This window comes from Atractosteus spatula, chromosome 7 (genome assembly GCF_055471065.1).
Source record: "Atractosteus spatula isolate fAtrSpa1 chromosome 7, fAtrSpa1.hap1, whole genome shotgun sequence".
NCBI lineage: Eukaryota > Metazoa > Chordata > Actinopteri > Semionotiformes > Lepisosteidae > Atractosteus > Atractosteus spatula.
Window position 1 is genome coordinate 47,169,233 of NC_142712.1, and position 24,076 is coordinate 47,193,308.

At 36.5% G+C, this 24,076-nt stretch overlaps 1 protein-coding gene across 2 annotated transcripts; it reads left to right on the forward strand.

The window, feature by feature from the left end:
• The first annotated feature begins 2,516 nt into the window (after positions 1-2,516).
• cyp19a1a (cytochrome P450 family 19 subfamily A member 1a) lies at positions 2,517-11,747 on the forward strand. 2 transcript variants are annotated; one of them, XM_088921232.1, is made up of 10 exons: positions 2,517-2,586; positions 4,071-4,230; positions 6,044-6,194; positions 6,494-6,648; positions 7,185-7,361; positions 8,222-8,336; positions 9,567-9,678; positions 9,821-9,983; positions 10,518-10,759; positions 11,130-11,747. In XM_088921232.1, exons 2-10 carry the CDS (start codon positions 4,089-4,091, stop codon positions 11,367-11,369), a joined length of 1,497 nt encoding a protein of 498 aa, XP_088777358.1. In that variant the 5' UTR covers positions 2,517-2,586; positions 4,071-4,088; the 3' UTR covers positions 11,370-11,747. The 2 variants fall into 2 exon arrangements, with proteins under 2 accessions (XP_088777358.1, XP_088777357.1); XM_088921231.1 differs by lacking the exon at positions 2,517-2,586 and having other exon boundaries at positions 4,062-4,230.
• Positions 11,748-24,076: the final 12,329 nt, after the last annotated feature.

The window sequence follows — 24,076 nt, forward strand, 5'->3', positions numbered from 1 at the left end:
TTTTATTTTCTCAGAAGCCGATTGACCTAGCAATAAGTCTTTTGACCCTGGAAGAAAACTGGAGAACCCTGAGGAAACCCCTGCAGACACGGGGGGAACAGACAAACTCCACACAGATAGCAAGCCAAATCTGGAACTGACCCCAGCGCCCCAGCGCTGTGAAGAGCAGTGCTAACCACTGCACCACCATGCCCCCATATATTTTACTGTGATACACATAGAGTAAAAAAAAACACCAATGCGTGTCGTATTTCTAGAAATCTTGGACAGATTGCGGTTTTACACTATGTATTTTTCAAGCTTTTTAACCAACAGTTTGATTTACAACAATACTTAAACTTAAACTTATAAATGTTAGACCCAAGTGTACACTAAATGCATAAGCAGTACTGTGTAGAATAAATTACAAACAATCCAGTTCTTTAACCCATGATGCTGTCTTTTCAATCTAAACTAAACATATATCTACTTACAGTACTAAGTACTTACTACTTACTTATGACTAAGGTGCACATTAGCATCAGGTGCATCATGTTCATAACTCAAGCAAGCAGGCTTAGTATTCAGAGAGACTAGCAATGCCAGGCCTGTTTCCTTGACTACAACAAAACACTGTGTGGACTAGGACATTATTTGTCTCTGATTCTTTTGTTTCCACAAAAACCTGGACCAACGTTGAGCCAAAACCTTCTTTAGCTGTGCGCCAGCTACTCAAAGCGGTATGACCTTAAGCACCAACTCATTATATCGTACAATATTTACCAGTTAACTAGGCCTTTATCTGAATTTTGTCAGCAAGAAATATATGTTCTTTAACAACCGCTCCAGAGGGGCCTGTCTGAGCACCTAAATTAGATCAGGCCTCACTTAGCAAATACATGTTCAATTAAATGCTGCCTTTGAAAGTGTAGAGCTTAGGAATAACCTACCACAGTAAAATGTCACAATTTAGTACAACAACAACTAAGGGGGAGTGAGGGGAATGAGGTTTGGGGCTAGAAAATTGTACTATAAACAAAATCTAAACTTTCTGCTGACATTCATCGCCATGGATTGCTTTGTTTGTATTCAGGATGACTCAAGCTACAACAGTGTGTATTTACCAGAATCGCCAATTGTACCAGTGTCAGAGTGAAGCCATGTTCTGTTTTTCTGTCCTCAAAGATGCAATCTCATTCATTAATTCACAATGGAACAAGTAATAGGTTTATTCCATGCTGTTATGGCTGTGAAGCCTTCTTCAGGCACACCTGAAGAAGGCTTCACAGCCGAAACGTTGTTTTCTTTCCTCTCTTTTCAGCATGGAATAAACCTACAGTATTACTTGTTCCTTTGCAGACTACGCACGCTGACGCAGCTATCCACCTGAATTAATTCACAATTACATTAAAGGGTTTTTAAAATCAGCCTTACAACTGGTGTCAGATTGTCACTCCAGTATTGCAAAGTCCCTATATTTACAGAATCATGACATACAGTTTTGGAACATCTACAATGAGCTTGGGTCAATTTGCAAGATTTTATGTATGATCAATGCATCACTTATAGTGTCTATATATTCCATCATACTGCAAAACATTCAAGTAATGAAGCTTTGTGGACCATACTTATGTATGATCCCATAAAAGACCACTTGAACATTAGCACTTTGAAAGCTTTGGGAATACACTTTTTCCCCCTATTTCATTGTGTCTTTCTTTTAAAATAGATTTTCTTTTGATTTAGCTGTGGAATGAGAAACAATATTATACACCTTACTCTTCTCTTCCTTTGCAGATCTCAGTACGGAATCATCCTGTATGTTACTAAAAGTAAACTGTTAACACCAGTATATAACATTGTTTCTGGTACATACTATACAGAAACCCTGCTCCGTGTTCAGTTATAGGCATTACTAAATAACTCGTTTTCTTTTTATTTTGGGGTGGGTGATGTAAAAACGGTTAAAGAGTGATTTCAGCAAGCAGGAGCCCTTTATTTTGTCTACCATAAACTAGTGTGAAGAATCTACATGGTGAAAAGCAGTTCCATATTGAGCACACATTTTGTTGAGTGGACTACATTTTTACTTAATCATCTGGAGAACTTTCATACATTCATGTGCCACAGTTCACTCAGGATTTGCTGGATAAAACTTGTGTGACCTGAATTGTTTCTCCACCTTTTATTAATGGATTGGCTTGTGTTTTATACAAATCCAGCAGTGAGGTACGCCTGTCACTAAAAATTAAGAAACAGCATTCACCCTTCTGAAATCTAATTTCTAAACTCTTTTCTAGAAAGCTGTTTTTTTTGTCCTAGTTGGTTCTGCATCACTGCATCATTGTTCAATCTGAAGAGGCTTTGGTGCAAAATTTGGGAGATTTCTACTGGTAATGGCACTTGTACCCAAAATCTACAGCTGTATCTAGGCAACGAGTAAATTAGCAGCTATACACCGTGTTATAAAAGAAAGAAGAAAAGGGATTTTAAAAAAGAAAATGGTCATTGATAAGGAAAAGAACTGAAGAGATATAAATACCTTCTGCAAAACAGTCAAAGATATTCTCTATCCGAACAGCCACCTGACACCAAGAAACAGGCACGGTATGTACTCTTCAACTCTACACTGAATCTAAATTATGTGCGTTTACTGTACGTCTGCCTTATTTACAGTGGATATTAGAAAATTTCTAATTTCTAAATTATATTTTAGGGATTATTAATGGGAATAATTAAATACAATATTTTTTTAAGTTTACTCTTCCTGAAGGTGGGGTTATCTTTAAGACAAACTTTGTGTCAAAGTAAATATTGTCATGTCTTACTGAACAAAATTATTTTAGAAAGCTGGCATAATATTTCTAAGGAATCAATCCAAATAATTGGACGCAGATGAATGCTTATAGAATTTACGTGATATTGACAATTCAAAAGATTACAGATTGGTATTTAATTGGACATCTATTTAATGATATTAAACTGCAGTTTCATATGAATTTATTTGAAAATAAACTAGGACATAATTATTGCATGTTTGACAGAAATGGTGATAAACAAGAGAAGGAAATTAAAAGTGAATTAACATATTCCAGCAACATGTGGTTGATATATCTAAACAAGTATCAGCAGGTTTCTTGTGTTTTTTCCAACATGGATTCAACAGCCATTAGGTGACATTGAATCTTTGAACCTCTTTTTCCATAATTCAAATGATCAGAGTTTGGGAGTCATGTGCTTTTACAAGTTTTTTTATGATATTTTAGAGAAGTTTTAAATGTGGAGCATTTCCTTCACTGCTAAACAGTGCTTAAACAAGCTCTTCTCTAATTTAAACATGCTGTTTTATCAATAGTATTCCTCTCCATCTCCTGACAAAGACCTAACCTGAAGGATAAAATTTAAAAATGTCCAAAATAAAACATATATATATATACTAAACATAGCAATATTTGCAGAATAATTGTAACCATTGCTGTAGTCAACAACGGAGTCAGAAAGTGTATTTTTATATTGTGAAGGGAAATCTCCCAGACTATTACGGCAGCCTCTTGACGGAAGTGAAAACTGAACAGGTGTGTCAAAGCTGACAAGGAAGCTGAATCATAGGGAAAAGGTGTTCTAACTCTGACTGTTTTGCAAATTATAGGAAAATTAAGTTTAGTCTCCACCGAAAAGTGAATACTGGAAACCATCACTCAAACAGCTGTAACAACAACACGTTAGGAATCAGATTCAAAAGCTTTCATGTCTGTGTGTTTTGGTTGTACATTTAACATTGTGTACCAACTCGACGTCACTATTTGATCTTCAAGGACAAAGATGAAAAAAGAACAGTGTTGTGGGTAAGTCAACGGCACTTAATACCAAGGTTACTCCAGGATTGTTTTTAGAAATAGAAATAAACTATCTTTTTTATTTTGACTTTTAAATCACCCTGACCTGTCTAATAACCAATTCTGTTAGTATATAAGCAAAGCCGGCTACAGAGGTGCTGAACTCAGGCTACAGATTGACATATTAATTCTTGGCGAAAGCAGTGTTGGTGTGGCAGCACATCTTTCTCATACATTAATTGGAACATGAAACAGGTACCCTTGGATAACGTGATGGTGAAGATGCAGAATCCAGTCTCACACAACATCACTGATGTAACTCCGGAGATGATGTCTGGGGCCACAGCCATCCTTCTGCCTCTGCTTGGTCTGCTTGTGGTGGCATTGAACTGCAGAGCCAAACAGTCCATACCAGGTGAATAGCTTTTCATGCATACAGCAGAAACCGTTTGTGAGCTCTTCACTTGTGTAACAGCTATACTTAACGATGGATGATACTTTATGCTAATACAGTATCTATGCTGTTGTAAGCAAAGAATATACAACTTAGACTGACATGAAAACAGTTAACGCTGGTGTTAAAAAATAAAACATAACAACGTATACTTCTCCAATAACCATATTTTCTTAAAATACACAGATTTTAATTTATTTAGCAACTTGCGATGCACGTAAACTAACACTCAAATAACCTCGTTTTTGCAGAATGCCCACGTCCTATTTCAATTGTCTAGCAAAGAGACGGTAGCTTGCAAAACATCTGCTTTTGATATGAATTTTGGTTTAAAAGGAATTTTCGTGATTAGAACAGCTACAAAAAATGAAACAATGATTATTACCATAATTATAATTAAAAACATATATGTTGTAGTATTTCAAATCAGTTACGGTGACATTTTCTATGAAGGGGCAATCGGTGAAGCGGCATTCGGCAGAAAAACTTCTAACAACATAGCGCAGAAGAGATTATACTGTATACTGTTGCTGAGGTGACCACAATTCCGCGTTAAACTTAAATTGATTGAGACACCTTCAGTTCGATGGTTCTTTCCGGATTTTGAGAAAAGGTTGAAAACACGTGTACAAAATAGTATTTTTTTATCTTATCTTCTGTTCACAAATTCGTCCTGACTGTGCGTTGAAATCGAGGTACTGTAATTGTGTGCTGCTGCCCCATCTTGCGGTGCAACAGCACTGAGTAGGCAAGAGGCATGTCTTTTTCATTATAAAAACAGTATTTAGTGCAGACCTGTATTAAGAAGCCCAAAATTAGAACATAGTATACCATTTGCAAAAGAACGGCTTAAAACCTAGTATCTTTAAAATACAAATGTAAGACTGTTTGACAACAAAACAAGGTAATGTGAAATGTTCAAATGACTGCTCACTACCGACCTTGACAATTGAAATGTCTTTTGTAACTGGTATTTTAATTGCATGGTTTAGAGATATCTAAACTACACCTACTTGGTTTCCACGTGATATAACTGTTATAAATGTAAAACTATATCATTTAATTTGAAAAAAAAAAACCACTCAATGCATTTTAATGCTCCTATAACTAATTGTTTCAAACACTATTTCTAACAAGGATCAGATCACTTCTCAATGGCAGAAGCCTAGCATATAAAAATAATACATTATCGCTGGGTCGCAATTTTATATCCTCAGTCAAGAAAGCAAATAATAATACTGGAATCTAAAATACTGAAAGCTAAAGTGTAAAATTAACAATCAAAAATTATTTCGGACGCTTTTTAAATCTACCTCTTGCAAAAGTAGCAATCATCGTTTTGAAGCCGGAGAAGATAATATATTTCTGTATTTGGTCCAGTAGCTTAATTAAACAGCATCACTCCAGTATTACTGAGGCTATGGAAAAAATGGTTTAGAAATGCTTTGGGATTTTACTCTTACAATTGCATGCATGCCCATACAATGTAATACGTATGAAAAGTTTAGTGGTGTACATAAAAAATTGTCAAAAATGTACATACAGTATAGGCAAGACAAAAACATGCAATTTTAAAGATGTAATAATCGTATTATTAACATCGTGTTATTGTATAACTAATATTTTTATCCCTACAGTGGATGCATTCTTATTTCCCAGCCTTGCGTCTGCTCACCCTTCCTATACAGCAATTACTGTACACAATACAGCTTTCGGTAGGTTTCCTTGGGAGTCGGCCCCACTGTAAGGATCTGTTTTTTGTTGTTAATGGTAGGTCCTTCATTCTGTTTTGGGATTGGGCCCATCGCTTCTTACGCCCGCTTTCTGTGGATGGGAATAGGGACGGCGTCCAATTACTTCAATGAGAAATACGGAGACATTGCGAGGGTCTGGATCAACGGAGAGGAAACACTTATCCTCAGCGGGTGGGTACAGAAAGCCTACCGGTCTAAGGTGCGGTCCCACAATGCACCCTGTTCCTCGGTTACATCGACGGGTCTGCAAAGTTCAAAAGTTCAAAACACTAAAGAGTATCCATGTCGACACAATAATGATACTACTAATAATGTAATTGTTCATTGAACGTAGTGAATGTCAATGTGGTTGATTAGTAAAGCGTTGGTTTTAAAGCCTTCAAGTGCCTTGGGTGGAGAAAAATAAACTGAATTCATTTAATGCTGTTATTTTTAATTTAATAATAAATTACCATATATACATATTGCAGATCTTCGGCTGTCTACCATGTGCTGAAACACGGACAGTACAGCTCACGGTTTGGGAGTAAGAAGGGACTTCAATGTATTGGGATGTACGGAAAAGGCATTATTTTTAACTCTAATGTTTCTCTTTGGAAAACAGTCCGCACTTACTTTGCCAAAGGTAGGTCAACAGATGCCTTTTCTAATGCCACACACACTTTTACTGCCGACAGTACCTGCTCTACTAACAATAACCATTAATTATAACTGAATGTTAAGTTATTTGAACTGGACATATTAAGATAAGATAAATAACTATTATTATTATTGTATCACCAACATAAATTAGATGTACTGTAGATGCTCATGTTTCATTCCACCATGTACCATGTTTTTCAGTTATCGCATTATATTGAATTATTGTATTAACCCTTTTTATTGTTTGACCCATTATACAGTATACAGGAAGTTGCATTTCAGATCGTGTCTGTGCACTCTGCAATGGATTAAATTAACTGGCCATAAATAATGGATAGATGAATAAAATTGTGAGCGGTCTTCTGTCCCGACTCAAATAACGCGATTCCCACGACACCCATTTGATCCTCTCTAGAGATGTGTCCGTAGTTTGAGAATTTTGTCGGGATTAGTGCGCGAGCAGCGCTTGAGATTTATCCGAGCGATTTGTTTTTCTGTTGCTGTCTCACCCTTCCCCAGCCCTGACAGGTCCGTCCCTTCAGCAGACTGTGGCGATCTGTGCCGTGTCCACTAACAAGCACCTCGACTGCCTACACACTGTCAGCAGCCCCCAGGGGCAGGTTAACGTGCTTCACTTCTTGAGGTGCGCCATAATGGACATCAACAACAGGCTGTTTCTCCGAGTTCCCCTGGACGGTCGGTGGCTTTCTTCCGTTTTTCATCGATTTTAGTTTTCTGTCTAACCTGTAGCATCTCCTTCAAGGCCTTCAGAGTGCTCAGCTTGCACGTTTAATTAGAAAGGTGGTGGTCTCACCTTGTGAGGCAATACTGATAACGACCAATAGCAACAAATATAATTATGGGTTTTAATTCGAATTACATTCTTTGTTTTAAGTAGATTTATTCTCAGTTTGAGCAGGGAGCTCAGATCCTAAAACAGTCCACCTCTTTTTATACACCTGAATGTTCCAAAACATTGTAAGCTAACAAAAGAAAATGGAAGTGATACTCTGAAAAATGTCATGGATCAGAACCTGTAGGTTGTAAAAAACCCAACAGATTAAAGTTATTTGAAGCTAAATAATCCTTGGAATGTATTCAGGACTAGAAGGTGAAATATACTATTTTGCATAATGAATGGATGTATTTTTTCTAGTTCCCCAACAATGATTTGTTACTCTTCTGTGCTCTGAAAGTTTAAGATTTCTAACTGTTCTCTTAGGCTTATTCAACTTTATTTAAATTATAACTTTATGGGAAACAGAGGGAAAAAATCAAACTTCCCATTTTAACATCAGTCATAGTAATACAAGTGAAGGTGAATCCTTCAGGGACATATCCCCTCATTGAAAATAAAAATTATTATTTCATAAAATGTTTGACAAAATTCATTGACAGAAGACAGATAGATGTAGTACTTGTTTTCTTATAGTATGGCATGCTCCTTGATTGTATTTATTTGGAATAAATGTAATTATTAAATGTAGTAATAATATTCATATAATATTTTAAGTATGCTGTTTTCCTCCATTTGATTAATCTGTCTCCAATTTCAGAAGAGGACCTTGTGCATAAAACGCAGAGGTATTTTGACTCCTGGCAAGCGCTTCTGATCAAGCCAGACATTTTCTTTAAATTCAAGTGGTTGTATGAAAAACACAGAAAAGCAGCGTAAGTAAATTACAACTTAGGCTGTACTTAGTTGACATATTATTAACATAGTATAGTGTCTTTTTGCAGCAGTTCATAAAATAAAGTATCACAATTTCACAGGTAACTCTAAGTTACATAAGCAGTAAAATAAGCAGTTATTTTATGAAAACAGGGATTATTTAGGATTTATTAATCTTGTCAAGATTACAAATGAGAAGAGGCCATTCATCCTTCTAGACTGTTTGGTAGTTAGTACTGTACAGTAGCTAATTGACTTGAATGTCTATTCCAGACCTTTCTTGACAGAAGCCAGGATATCCTTCAATGACATGACAGGGTTTCAAAGTCATTCAGAAGCTCCTTAAAAAGGATTACTACAGTATACAGTTATCTATTTTCCATTTTTATACATGCAGTGCTCATTTATAAAGATGGGCTGACTGAAACTAGCTGGATTAAGTACCTTGTTCAAGTGTACAACAGAAGCGTCTCCTTTGGGATACATCATAACTTATTGATATTAAGAATTATTGTAACATGACATTTTAGGAAAATAGTTCAAGTAGATAGCTGCGTCAGCATGCGTAGGCTACAAAGGAACATGAAAAGGTTTATTCCATGTTGGAAAGAGAAGAAAGGAAACACAACGTTTCGGCTGTGGAGCCTTCTTCGGGTGTGGAGCCTTCTTCACACATTAGAAGAAGGCACCACGGCCAAAATGTTGTGTTTCCTTTCTTCTCTTTTCAGCATGGAATAAACCTTTACATGTTCCATTTTAGGAAAATATGCTGCAGGTAAAAATAACTATTTCTTTACTAACAGAAGGCAGCTAGATATAGTACTACAGTATATGGCAAGACCTCAGATCTCTTCTGACAGTCCCTCACAGTACTGCTTCTACAAATGTGCTTTTGTGTCAACACTTGCTCTGGATTTTGCTCACTGGGGACACCTGCAGTGATCAGAGTCTTTACAGTTTCTTTGTTCAGTGTTACAATGTGTCAGATTTTAAATCAGCTGATACTCAAGACATCACAATCCTGCAGGTTTTCCATTTTTTTATCAACTTAAAAAAGTTTCAGGAAAATGGTAAACCTGATCTAATTTAAGTCCTTTATCTCAGTTATTGATGTTTCTGAAAGAGGCACACACTGCACTGAGGTCTTTAAGGGTCAGAGATGAGGAGCTTAGCCATGTACAGTTCTCATTATTCTGAACAGGTAAATGATACGGTGCTTTCCTTTGCAGACAGGAGTTACCAGAAGCCATTGAGAGGCTTGTTGAGAAAAAGAGGAAATTGCTGCTGGAAACTGAGAAACTGGATGAAATTGACTTCACGTCAGAGTTAATATTTGCCGAGGTCAGTATCTGCTAATGGCACACACTCCCACTTCAATTTTGGAAATGAAATCTATGTGTTGATGTTACATGGATGTGTTGCACTGCCTGGATTGTGAAAGAACTTGCTCATCAGTGAGTCTTGCTGGCTTGGGCTGTTCCAGAATCATGGAGATCTGTCTTCAGACAATGTGAACCAGTGTGTGCTGGAGATGCTGATAGCAGCACCTGACACAATGTCTGTCAGCCTGTATTTTATGTTGATGCTCCTCAAACAACACCCGGATGTGGAACAGAAGCTGCTTGAGGAAATTGACACTCTAATAGGTGAGTGTCACCTGCTGAGGCTCAGCTGTAAAACACTGATAGTGTAAGTGCATCAGCAGATAAGACAGCTTGAAATGTCTGTGATTATAAAAAAGGGTGAAAGCACACACTTGAAGTTAATTTGCAATCATTTCTATTTGCTTAAATGGCAAGAGATACAGCAATCCCACTTTACCAAAGACATAGATAAAGAAACTGACAAGCTGAGTTCAAGCCTATAATTATTTCAAATTTGATTCGGGCTACTGACTGCAGATTAAATGAAACTGACAATCACTGAGCCAGGGTTTTTGAGAGGAGGCTAAGATTTAAGGCTAAAAACCAGCTCTCTCTTTTATTCATTCTTCAGAATCATTCAGCTAGCCTAAACCACTTATTAAGACAGGTTTTATCATTTTGGAAAGTTTCTTAATCTAGCTATAATTGCAGGGAGATACTATATACTGTATTTCTGTACAGCTATATACTACTATTATAACATATATGATCTATAAATATGAATGAAGCCTTGAAGTGATGTATATTTTCTTCTAGGAGATAAGGATTTGCAAAATGGTGACTTGCAAAATTTGAAAGTCCTTGAGAATTTTATCTATGAGTGTTTGAGATTCCACCCCGTTGTCGACTTCACAATGCGGAGAGCATTAGAGGATGATGTCATCGAGGGATACAGAGTGAAAAGGGGGACAAACATCATCCTAAACATGGGGCGCATGCACCGGCAGGAGTTCTTCCCCAAGCCAAACGAGTTCAGCCTGGAAAACTTTGAGAACAATGTAAGATAGAATTTTGGGAGACTTGCCAACACTTCTTGCCTTTCCATAATGCAGCCAAAGAACGCTAGATTGGACTCTTTCTAGAATTTTCAAACTAGAATTGGATTCTTTCTAGTTTCTAGAAGAAATAAAATACAATTCCCAATGAAAGTGGTGAGCTGTGTGTTTTAGAAACAGAAATAAAGGAATTATCAATAACAAATTCTACAAGATATCATTCACTCAGTTTGAATCTCCAAGTCCACACTAATTTGGTTTAATTGTTTTTACTATACATTTCTTGTGGCATAAGTGTGTGTGAATCAAAGTCTGTTGGCTAAATCCTTCCATGGATGTGGTGAAGCAATCATTTATTTATTGTTCACTACAGGTGCCCAGCCGTTTTTTCCAGCCTTTCGGCTCTGGGCCCAGATCTTGTGTTGGGAAACACATCGCCATGGTGATGATGAAGGCCATCCTAGTGACCCTGCTGAAGAGATACACAGTGAGTCCGCAGAATGGGTGCAGCTTAAGCAGTATCAAACACACTAACAACCTCTCTCAGCAACCGGTAGAGGACAGGAACACTCTGGACATGATCTTCATTCCCAGACAGAAATCACACCATTAGGATATCAAGGTTGAGAAGGAAAAAAGACATTACTTATTATTTTGTATGTGTGTATATTGTAGGGTTACTTCTGGTGGACAGGTATCTGGTTTTCTTCCCAGGTATTTTAGAAAATGTGTTTTACTGCATTAACTTAATATGTACATGTATATCCTTTAAAAAAAAACAGCAGCATGATAGGCTATATGTTTTCTGTGTCAGTGAAAGTATTATAAGTAGAGGAAAATATATTATGTTTGTACAGATGAACCTTTCAGCATTCTGCTTGTGTTTTGGTGCTGTTTAGTTCACAAACAAGTTCCTGTAAAGTCACTGTACCATCTTGCAATAATGCATTGTGAATGAATATTATTCAATAATAAAACTGATATACTCTCAGTGTTTCTGTATCTCCGAGTGCAATGCTAAATCTGTGCATACAAGTGGCCCTTGCTGATATCTGCTCATAGAGCATGTGTCTGGTAACAGTTCTTTTCAGTAAAAAGAGTATTTGGATATAAGTTAGTTAAATTAAATCAGAGCTTCATACACAGGAGTTTGTATAATGTACTATTAATATTCAATGTTGCATTATGCTGATTTTTTTCTACTTTTTTCATGTATCCTTAATTTTACTGCAAAATTAAAATAACTGTAGAATGAAAGATAATTATTTATTATATATATATCTTAGTTTTGAGGAATTGACCTTTTAATTTTAATGATTTTTGATAAAGTGTGTGAGAAATAATATTGTGAGAACCAAAGGGGTGCAGACAGCAGTGAAGAGCCACTGGTCTAGACTTATAGAATAACTTAACATGCAACAGATGCAACAGCAGAGGGCGATATAATACAATATTAACCCAGCCATGTCATTAATCAGCGAGATGAATGTAGCTTAGAGAATTAGAAGAAAATGACTAACATTATTTAAGAAATAAAGATGGGTGCTAAAATACAAAATCCGATGAAGCTGAATGACACTGGGTGTGTTTATGCTTAGTTTATTTTGGATGCATTTGGATGATGTATCAAGGAATTACAAAAGCGGTCATGAAAACAGACGTCAAAGATGAAGCAGAAGGAGGAGGACAAATGCATGGATCTAAATGATTTGTGAATTCATGTATACAGTACTGTACAGCAACACATCAGCCCTCTCGGCTTGTGGAGATGGTGAAAAACAACAAAAATATGAGCATCTTGGAGCCCTGGAAAGAGCCATAAAGGGTTTGAGATGGGTTTGTCGGTAAAGCATTTGTATTCTCAAGCCTTTAATTCTCTAATGCAGGTCTGGGATCAGGTCCCACAAGAAAAAACAGATATGGTGGTCTTCCCCTGCCTCCACACTTTTGGCCAAACTCAACAGTTTCATCTGGCGAAAGCCCAGCACTAAATACCAGGAACGTCTGGGATCTGAACGTACAGTATGCTGTGTGCACTTACTGGACAATATGAAGACAGATGGTACAGTTCCTCACCTTTCACAGCCTATTATTACTGCATTATCGTCTTTTTTAAAATACAAAGGTTCTTTAGGGTACCAGCAGGACATCTGTCCCCTTTCTGTTTAGAATCCTAAAATATATGTGTTATAAACATATTATATATAAAATCAACCAATGCACTGTGTGCCATAAAGACAGCTTATTTTTTTTTCCTTTGTGTTTACAAGAGAAGAAAATAGATAAGCAGGTGGTGACCACGTACTGTGCTTCCTGGCCACAAACAGGCTTGAGCAGTGCATACCCCCAACACATGCAACTCCTACTCCTTGTGTTTCAAAAGGTCACAGGAATTGAATTTCCCTCAGGGAACTGCAATGTTAAGAGATGCAACAAAACCAGAACAAATTTCTGCCAGTCATTAGAAAATGAACAGTAACAAAGAAAAACGTCACTGGAGAGATTGCTTTGGCTTAGCCAGAATTGAAAACAATTCAATTTTAAAAGACCGGCCTGGGCTACCTCTCGGATACACTGCAGGATCCTGTGGGACTCTTTGTTTTCACATTGATGTTTTAGAGGAAACTGGAGCAATCACCTCAGCAAAAGAGCTGTGGAAACAGATGGGCACATATTCAGTTTCCATTTTATTTCAATTTTGTGATGCCACTGGTGAAACAGTCACTTTAATCTAAATTAATTTAATGTCATTATGTACTATATTTCAATATGGTGACTCAATAGTCATTTCTATTTAAAGAATACAGATTCACTCATCATTTTAGTATTTTAAGTTTTGATTTAACAATCATATCAAAACCCATTAAGGTATAATGTTCTGTTGTGTCTCTAAGTCTGAACAATACAGCTATCTGTAATTGAAAATATTTAATCAAATTTGTGGTATATTATGCCACATTGGACCAAGGGAAATTTCAGCTGTATAATACCTGTGACAATTATAAAACGTGCACTGTTTTTGAAAGTAGAGGCACATGGCGAGGATGGGGTGCAATTTCAGCAAATGTTTCGGCATGGCTCAGCTGGGAAATGACACAAGCCCTAGGGCACCTCAGAGGGCCTGAGTGAGGGCACAGCTCTGACAGAGAGATAGGCTCCAATAAACAGCAGCTGGCTGTGCTTCAATCACAGGCTCCTGATTGGCGGGCTTGAGTTGTGAATGTTAACCACATTTAATCTTTTCTGCATATCTTTGGGATGGAAAAATGGTGATATTTAACAGAAGTTCAGTAGGAGGTCAAATTCCAATCTCGCTCTTCCGCTCATCTGTGTATACATACTTACTGGCTGCTTTCAACTCTTTTCTAGTTCTTCACCACCCCAACTTCACCCTTACAGCTGCCTTCCTGCTTCATTCCTCTTATATGAGGGGGGTTTTGATCCTCAGTCAGCACTGTCATTACCTCAACCAGGAGAGTTAACGACAAAGTATTAAGAATGCTACAGCTTTTTATTCATCAGCTCGCTTTGTTGTACAAATTGACTGAACTACTGAAAATAATAAGTGGAACAAGTTAAAGGACTCCTGTCCTCGAATATTGAATTTCAGTCTCTCTTTCTTAATCAATCTTTCCACATAATACCTTGCCATTTTAAAAGGCATCCCTTTTCTTTTTTATGCGTGGTAATTAATGGAGATGAATGCTGGATCCTCCTGAGGTTACCTTTAAGTGCAGTTTTAATCAGTTCATCACTCAGGAAAGTACCCAACAGCCAGCAGTTCATCACACTTAATAATTTACCTTTTTAAATTTGAAACACTAAGGGGAATTTCACCAAATCCAAGGTATGCTTTAGCTTAAAAACATAATGTAAGTTAAAGGGCATTTAACTCATCTTGCTTATTTGATCCAAGTTGTTTCTTGAAATAAAAAAATATCAACTTCAGTAACATGGCTGTACTGCAACTAAATGTTCCAGACCCCCACAACCAAGAGCCACAATAGTATTTTATAATGTACTGTACAAAATTGGAAACAATATTCTAAATGTCATCCAACTTCTGCATTCTACAATTTTAACATAACATCCCTTGATTTAAATTCTACACTTTAACTATACATTCTGTTTGCCTCTCCACCTTGACTATAAGAAATTAATGTTTAAACAAACACCCAAACGTTTTTCGTAGTTTCTTCATGCTCATTGTTTCTCATTTTATATTTATAGATGACATTTTTCCTACCTGTATGTAACACTTGGCACTTGTCTATATTAAAGTTTGCTCATCCTCCTACTTAATTATCTACTATCATCTGTGAATTTGACTATCTTATTAACTATAACAGAATATAGATCACAGATTATGATTAGGAAGAGCAGTGGTCGTAGTACAGATCCCTGTGGTACTCCTCTAATTACATCACCCTAATTTGAGTGTTAAGCCCCTATCTGAATTCTGTGTAATTTTTCATTATCCTGGTCTCAATCCAAACACTCGCATTATCTTGAAAGTCTGTTGCTTGCAATTCGAGAATTAACCGTATAGGGATATTCTACCAAAAGACTTCTGGAAATTTAAATATACCATATCATATGCCCACACTGTGTCCATTACTATTGTTGGTGACAGTTCACCAAGATCTGTCTTTGTCCAAATCCATGTTAACTATTACCTATAACCATGTTTTTTAATTGATCACTTTAGTAATAAAAAGCACTTCAGAACAACTACTGGGTAGGCAGTAAATGTAAAACTTTTACATTTTTACATTTTTTGAACCCTTCCTACAAAGAGTTATGAGTCACCCTGTGTTCATGCAGTAAAACTGAACAGGAGCTTCTCAGATGTTTTTCTCAATTTATACTGGCTGGTAGAAAAAGGGAATGAAGACATGAAGTCATTGGTAGACCAACCCACAGACCTTAGTGTTTTCTAAAGAAATGGGGGGAGAGGAATCTGATACCTATAACTCACATGTTGAAATAAAGCAGAAGGCTTAATTACAAAAGCAGCTTTTGGATAACCACTAAAATATAACCCAGAAAATAGCTATTGCTCACATTGTCTCCCACATTCTTCAAATCAAATGAAATGCTTCTCAGTTATTTCTAAGCCTTTAGGTTTTACTATTTCTACAATATTTCATACTTTATTCATGCTTGGCTTTAATTCTAAAAAGTAATATCACATTAATTTGTGTTGCATGATACAAAGTGGCATACAACTGAATTACAATGAGGGAACAAACACATTTCTCTTTAGAAAAATCCAAGTCAAAATCTCTGTCTAATATACTGTATGTTACAAAGCCCTCCTATGGAGGAATGTCAAGCAGATATGTAACATTTAACCTTCAAAAACTGGTAAGGAAAATATTCTGAGATAACATAAGAAAGTATGTCTTTACTTTGCCCTTTGTTCTTATTTCTGATGTAATGCTGTTTCAGCAAAGCCTAATACATATAAGCACGCAAACTTCAAAAAATCATTAAACTGTAAGCACCTATAATAAAAAAATCCTAAACAAATTAGAAATGTCTATATATGAACTTACATGTAGGAGAAAGTGCCCTGTGTTAACACTTCTACATTTTTTTAAAAGGACGTTTCTTGACCTTCTCACATTTTCTGAGCAATCTAGTACACTTGCTCTAGTTTCCTGTAATACACTTGACTCAGGTTCAACACAAATGAAAAGTGTCAGTTGTGAACACAATTAACACTTAACTGTTTTCTTCAATCGTGTTTTGATGTTTATGTTAAAATTATGTAGCCTTGTCCTTTAGAGGCACTTCTTACATCAATGACAACGATATTCATTATGAAATGCTGATAAAACGGATTAAAAATCTATTGGGCAAAAGATAAAAGGATATATGGACAAAAGTGTGAACACCATTCTACTATTTAATGGAAAAAATCCTTTGTTCCTGATATTGTGAAATAATTATATATCTATTTTTTCTGTGAAGTGATGAGCAAGAATAGAAACCATTGTTGTTTAAAAGAAAGTAAAAAATATTGAAATACATAATGATTTTGATTTCCTTCAATGAACTAACGCTGCAGAAACTGTAAGTGTAATGACTGTGTTCCTTTACTGTTCATAAATAATCAAGGCTGAACTTGTTTCCTGTACATTTCTGTGACACATTTCTGCTAATCCAGAATCCAGATCACCATTTCCAGGCTGAAGAATTAAACATGGACCAACTCTTTTGCTTGTTTTAGAAAATGTACATGAAGGTCTTTGTGAAATAATGCCCCAGTTTAGGCATATGAGATATTCAGGAAAATTAGATGTTAAGATTATCCTAAACTAGGATTGTATCTTCCTCCAGTTTGCAATGGTTAGACTGCTTCCTTCCTTGTGGTGAAGTACTGTTGCTTGATACACCAACCTCTGCTGAGGTCTCTCAGTCGCTCATATTTACTTCACCTGTTTAATATTTGTAATAATTCCAGGAAATATATTAAGGAAGGACATTATCTCATTGTATTCATATTTTACTGATTGCTATGGTAAATAAGTATTGTTAATTGTGTTGATATATTACTTGTAAATAAGAATTTGTCTTACCTATTGTGGATCTTGTTGTTCTTGTTTCCAGTATGTTCCAACATTTCGTGTCACGTGTTTACCTCTGGTTTAAGTTTGAGTTGGAGGCAGAGCTCAATGCTGATAATATGCCATACAGTCTGGAAGTGAACCCGGAGCCCAAGTGCTGTGAGGAAGTTATGTTAACTACTGTGCCACTGTGCTACCCAAAAACACACTCTATTTCGCATTATTTGTTACAGCTCCTGGACTCACTACCTGACATCTCTCCAGTCATTTACAGACTTCCGGCTCAACACCTCTGGAATTCATCCTCCAGATTTCTCAATTCACATTTTGTTTGAATACATTTAATTACCTGCTTTACCTAGTCTCACATTCCCTTTTATTCTTCTGGTGCTGATGCAAGTCTTCATTTGAACCTCTTAAGAACAAATCTGTAAAATTCCATTTTAGTCATTGCCAAAATGTTGTGTTATTGTGGCAATGCGTGCCTGTGCAGAAAATGTAGGTACAGATACAGACTAATAAAGGTCACTCACATACAATTTTCTAGATCTAAATTTCATGCAAGGTGCCAGTGGTTTTTGTTAAACTAACAAAACCATCTCCCAAATAAAGATACTCTACTATATATTATTGTGCCAAATATTTAAGGTTATGTAGCATTATAATTGCTTGGCACATCCAGGTGACAGACTGTGCTGAAAGGTTTTTCGAAGAAAAGGCAGCAGAAACAGTCACTCACATCAAAAGGAGAAACAGGAAATGGTTTCTGAGTTTTCATAGATTTACATTTTAAAAGTGATTAGCACCACCAGCCATTATGTGCACAGCCAACACTAATAAGGAATCAGGTTTCATTTCATTATTATTCAGTCTGGTGACTCAATCACACCATGTTCTGGAATGATATTTAGCCAGGCATAAACAACAATATTCAGCTTTCATTACATTAGGCAAAAATAAAGTACTCCTAAAGAAGGAGTTACATAATCAATCCTGTGGGTAGGCAATGAGTTTGCAGATTGGCTTGGAATAATTAGCATATTACACTATGTGAGAAAAAAACGGCTAACATCCAGTTTACTAAACTTAGCTCTTCTAATGATGTAAGTAATCATAATGAGTAATGTGTGCAGATTAGTCGTGTGTTGTTAACCGATTCATAAATGAAATGTGCTGATAAGCTGCAGGTCTCCTATAACACAAAAAAACAGCAATGCTGGGGACGTATTAGCATTGGTTGCTGCTTGAAATCATTAGGCGCATTTTAAAATAATTTTCGTTTCATAGAATTACAAGGCAGCAAGGCTGCTGCTGATTCGATAATTATATTCATTCCCTGTATTCAAAATGAGTATAAGTAAAGGACAGGCTTAACATACAGTATTGGCACTGTTTAAATAAAGACTCACCTACTACAAGAGCAGAAATTGTAGTAATATGCCAGGACTGTTCTCTTTTGAAAAAGCACCCATAAACCAACAAATTATATGAAATAATGGCAGTCTTCTAATGTTTTTATTGGATATCTGATATCAGTGTTGCAAAGATTTGTGCACTGAAATGTGCCAAATTTATAACCTAGCACTGTGAAATAATGTGCACACAATCTCGTCATAAATGTACTGTAGTACAGTGTAACAATCAAAGGTATATAAGATGCTAAGCTTAGTGGTAACTAAATAGATCTATACATATGAGTATGCTCAATAAAAGATTCATTTGGTATCCCACCCATACAGTGTCTGGAGGTCCTCTGAACCAACATGTCTGGTCCCAGCTGTGGCATTTAGAAGGAAGGAATTCTGCCAAGTCATTTTCTGAGTATTCATATATAAGAAACCGTAAAGTAAAATAGTTGTTTTCTAATTGCCCTTCTAGCAACAAACCCACAGACAATAAAGTTTGGGATCAATTTATATCTAAAGTGGTTAAAGTGAAAATGCAGCTTTCTTCTTGTTCCTTAAGATAAGGGTCAAGGTGTCAAAGTGTAGGCTCAGCTTCAAGAAGGTAAGTGCTCCCCTGGTCTGGGGATCATTAACTTTGATGTTGCTCTTCCCTCGCCCACTGTACCTGAAGGAGACTTGGTATCAAGGTTTTTATGCGGCTGATGATACACCAGACAGGGTCACCCCGAACATTTGAACATTGAAGTGGCTGCAAAGATATCCCACTTTAACTTTCTCTTAATCCTTGCTCCAACAAAATCTCCAGGCTGGCATCATGTGGATTATATAGAGAACCTATGGTAATTTGCAGTCAATAGCTGTCTGCAAGCAGAGGTGAGCTGTGAGAGCTGTGTAGCGTAATGGAAATTATTTCTTCAACATAGGTTTCACCCTCACATTTCTCATTGGTCTCAGGCTTTGTCAAGTAATTTCCTCCTTGAGTCGGAAACAGCATTTAGGAATTATGACCAACTGACAATGTCATTATGTCTCAAGTGAAATGCATGTCTCATTGACTAAACAAATGAGAACTAAATTAGGCACCCAGAGTGGGTTTAGTATGAAAATAGTTTACAGCACAGTAAACTGAACCCAGGGCCTCAGTGCATTTCACTAGATCAGTAGAACTGTTCTCCACAAGTTGTGATTAAAAGAAACCTATAATGTTTTCTGTATTATTGTCCTTGGGGACTGGATTTGAGACCAATATTATCACCCATACAGTACTTAGGAATTGTACAATTTTCATCACAAAATACTTTATATATAAATATATAGAAGGGGAGACCCACCTCACCCAGCACTGAGTGTGAAATCCAACAGCTCTGGCAGCCCCACTAGATAACAGATCAGGTAGCAGTGAGAGATAGCTTCACCAACTTTATTGAGGGGGAAATTTAGGAAGACAAGATTGCTCAAGCCCAAAATTCAATTTTAGCCGGGGCACCAGCATTAACAACCCTACTATGTTGAACAGTGCCAAGGGACCTTAAGTGATCAAGTAGTCAGGATCCAGTTTAAGATATCAACCCAGCACCTCTTATAGCACAATGTCCCAGTGAACATACTGAGGTGTAGGCTTGGAAATTCTGGTACAAAGGGAAAAGCACCACCTACTGATCCACCAACACCACTTACAGCAGCAGCATAGTTTTCCTGTGGATTTCCTCTCATCTCAATACTGACCAGTTCCAGCCTAATTTCGCTTGTGAGTGGTGATAATGTTGCTCTCAACCTCTGTCTTCACGCCAAACTTAACATCCAACTCTCTTCTAGGCAGTGAAATCTCACAATGTACTATTTCATATAAGAGCAGGTGGGACTGCACCTTGAACAGGGCTCCACTCATTATAGGGCACACAAATAAGTGCCTGTGGAAGGAGGAAAAAAACTAGAGCTCCCAGAGAAAACTCCCTCAAACATGGCAAAGCACTCAAACTCCAAAGAGAAGAGCCTTGGAGCCCAAGTCTGGTATCGATTCCAGAACCAAAGAACTGTGATGTACCATTTTACTGACCTCTGGAGAACAGGTTTGTAGCAGAACATGTCCTCAGAGATGGAAAAGAAGATAAAGCTTCCCCCCATAGTTTTTCTTCCAACTAGCAACAGTCATTACAAGAATAAGTAGGGTTTTTAGCTATTTCATTCAGACATGGGTGACTCACTCCACTTGCCAGTGCAAAGTGTTTGAATATGTTCTTAATAATGCATAACTTATATTCTCACTATGGCATTATGGAAAAGGTCTGCATTTTTAAGTCACTGAAAATTTCCATATGAATAGTTTGTCAGACATTAACAGCACGGAAAACAGAATTAAGAGGCAGCTTTTGCAATGTGACATATTGTGATTAGCTGCTTAAAGCGTGTTTTCATAATTGCTCCTATAACGGCACTGGATCATAAATGTGAAAAAAAATCGTAAATGAAAATAATTCTGTTCTTCCACTCTGGGAAGCTGCAGTTACAAAGGAGTAGGTCTTCATCCTTAAGCTAAATCACTCAGTCATATGCTCCATGACACACTGACAGGAACAGGCTGATAACTATCTAGAGTTACCTAGTCTTATTTTAATATATCAAAATCTAGAGTCACCTAGTCCTATTTTTATATATTTAAAATTAAGTTATCTAGTCTTATTTTTATATATTCAAATAATAAAGACATTTACATGCACTTCAGACCTCACAAGTTTGCACAATGGCATCATTATCTAGCATAATCACTCTTTTATGTACAAACAATCATTTCAACAGAATATTGTTGCTAATGAGAAAACAATTTAATCTCTTCAGAATTAATGAAAAACAGCTTGTTTCTTTATGAGAGAGGTTTATTCTGATTGTAAACAGCAGGATACATCCTGGACAGGACACCAGTCCATTGTGGGGTACACACAGCCACAGACATGCACACACTCACTCAGGACTAATTTTCCAAGAAGCCAATTAACCTACCAGTAGGTCTATGAACTATGGGAGAACCAGAGGAAATCCATGCAAATGGGGAGAAGATTCAAACCATGCAGATAACACCCCGTGTCCAGACTTGATTCCAGCCTTTGATTAATCCCACCCATGTGAAAATGTGAACTTCCCAACTCTTCACCAATTATCCATTAATTAATTATTTCATTCCTATGTACATGTATAGTAATAAGTGGCCATCTAGCAACTGCAGTCCTTCCTCTTGATGTCCTGCCTCACCAGGATCTATTGATGTAGTGCAAAACATATAGAGGTTCACAGCACTTCAAAAAATACCCAGACAGAAAGTATTCGCTTGCTTTCTGTGGCTGGCTTTAATTATTTCCGGGAGTTTGCCCCCTTGTAAGCAACTGCTTTGCCAAATTACTAAAGTACTGTAATGTTTTTTCTACTGGAGAAAATATTGAAAAACAACAAAAAACATAAAGCTGGCTTATTTATAATACTGAATTGAACAGATGGACAGGAGTAAACAGAAACTGGGAAGGTCATCCAGAAAATAACAGCCACACGATCGCTTCTAATGAGAATGCTTGCGAGAAACTGAACTATTAGCCTTCTTCAATAGTCTTATAAAATATTCTTTATTAAGATTAAAATATCATAATTTCACCATTGAATTTAAGTATTAATGTACCCCTAGATGTTTTTTCATATCCCAATTCTTTAAACAGTTAAGGTAAAATATCAACATTCCTAAGTTAACTTTCTCTTCTAACTTGTTATCCACATAATAGATTTGTAGTCACCCAAAATAAATCTTCTTGTATGTTTTAAATCCTTTGGTATCCATCTACATGTAATTATATTTGGTGTGATGGCATGCAGCATCTAATTATCTCCTGATTTCAGCTGTATATAACTTTTTAGATTTTAATATTCCTGCATCATACAGTATGCTCAGGTTTAGCTGCTGTGTTTAATTATTAGCTTCTATGTGTTAATAAGCATGCTTCAAATCCAGATACACGTCTTCTGTAATTATTAATATCAGGTCGACCAGAAGGGGAAAGACTTACACCAAATCATCATCTTCAAAGAAACCTTCAGCTCCCAAGCCTGTGGCTGATGGAACTATCTAGGTATACAGATGAGCTAATGCTGAAAATTCCAAATTCTTTTAACAGGAAGATTCTGTAATCTGACAGCCTGGGATAAAACAACAATCTTGAAAGATCCACAACATATCATTATAAAATACAAAAACAGTGTAGATCTCGCAATCATATATCATATGCAATGATTAACATAATGTAAAACATATAATGCGACTACGATATGTAGCTAAATCTTGTACTCCTCATAATAAGGAGAAATTAACCTTTGCTCTCAAGCAAACAACAAAATCATAAAGATTATTGCCTATTCTATTCACATGTGAGTTCTTGATATAATCATATAAAGGTCACCCACTTCCATAGATCCAGTCATGAACTGTGTTTATTTTATATTCCAGCAGGTCAATCAATGGCAAACCCACATTTGCAATGACCGACCGGAGACCCATTTATATGAGAGGATACTTATTAGAGCCATTGCAGTAAAGTACCTTAATAAAAGGGTACGACAGGAGTAATTCATTTGAGATTTGAACCCATGACCCACTGGTATAGAGCACAGAGACTTCACCACTACTCTGCAGACAGGCAGCTCCAAACACACCCGCAAAAAGCATTACACATACAGTAGTCCTATTAATTGTTAAGTGCTGGGATGTAGCTTTACACAAAAAGGAATGCATTAGCTTTGATCAATTAGTGTTCTAAAAGGGCTTTAGAGAGCTCTCTTAAAATAGATTTATTCTTCAGAGTAATATAATTCCCAATGTTGTGTATGTAAACATTTACAAAGAGATTACTGAGCTACTCATTTGTTATAAAGAATGCAGGTTTGTGTTTGTGTTGATTATTTTACCAACTCCCACATTTTCTTAAAAGCATCATTTTTCAAGGTAAAGCTACAAAAGCTTCCCACAGAATTCCATGGTTCAAATCGCAAAACACAGTAGTAACAAGAGCAAACATGATATTAATGACTGTAACTGAACAGATATTTTGTGCAATTACAGTATAGTGCTCAGACAAGATGATTGGAACATAAAAATGAGTATTTCTAATAATTTGTGACTAATTTGTTTATATTCTTCTGAGTGTTGTCTATTTTATAAATTAACATACTGTAACATTAGACACATTTTATTTCTGTGTGAAGTACATTTAAAAGCATTTTAACAATCATCTCACATCATACTTACAGTATATATACACATCATTATAGAGCAAGAGGTTAGGCAATAAGATGTATTGTACAGTAAT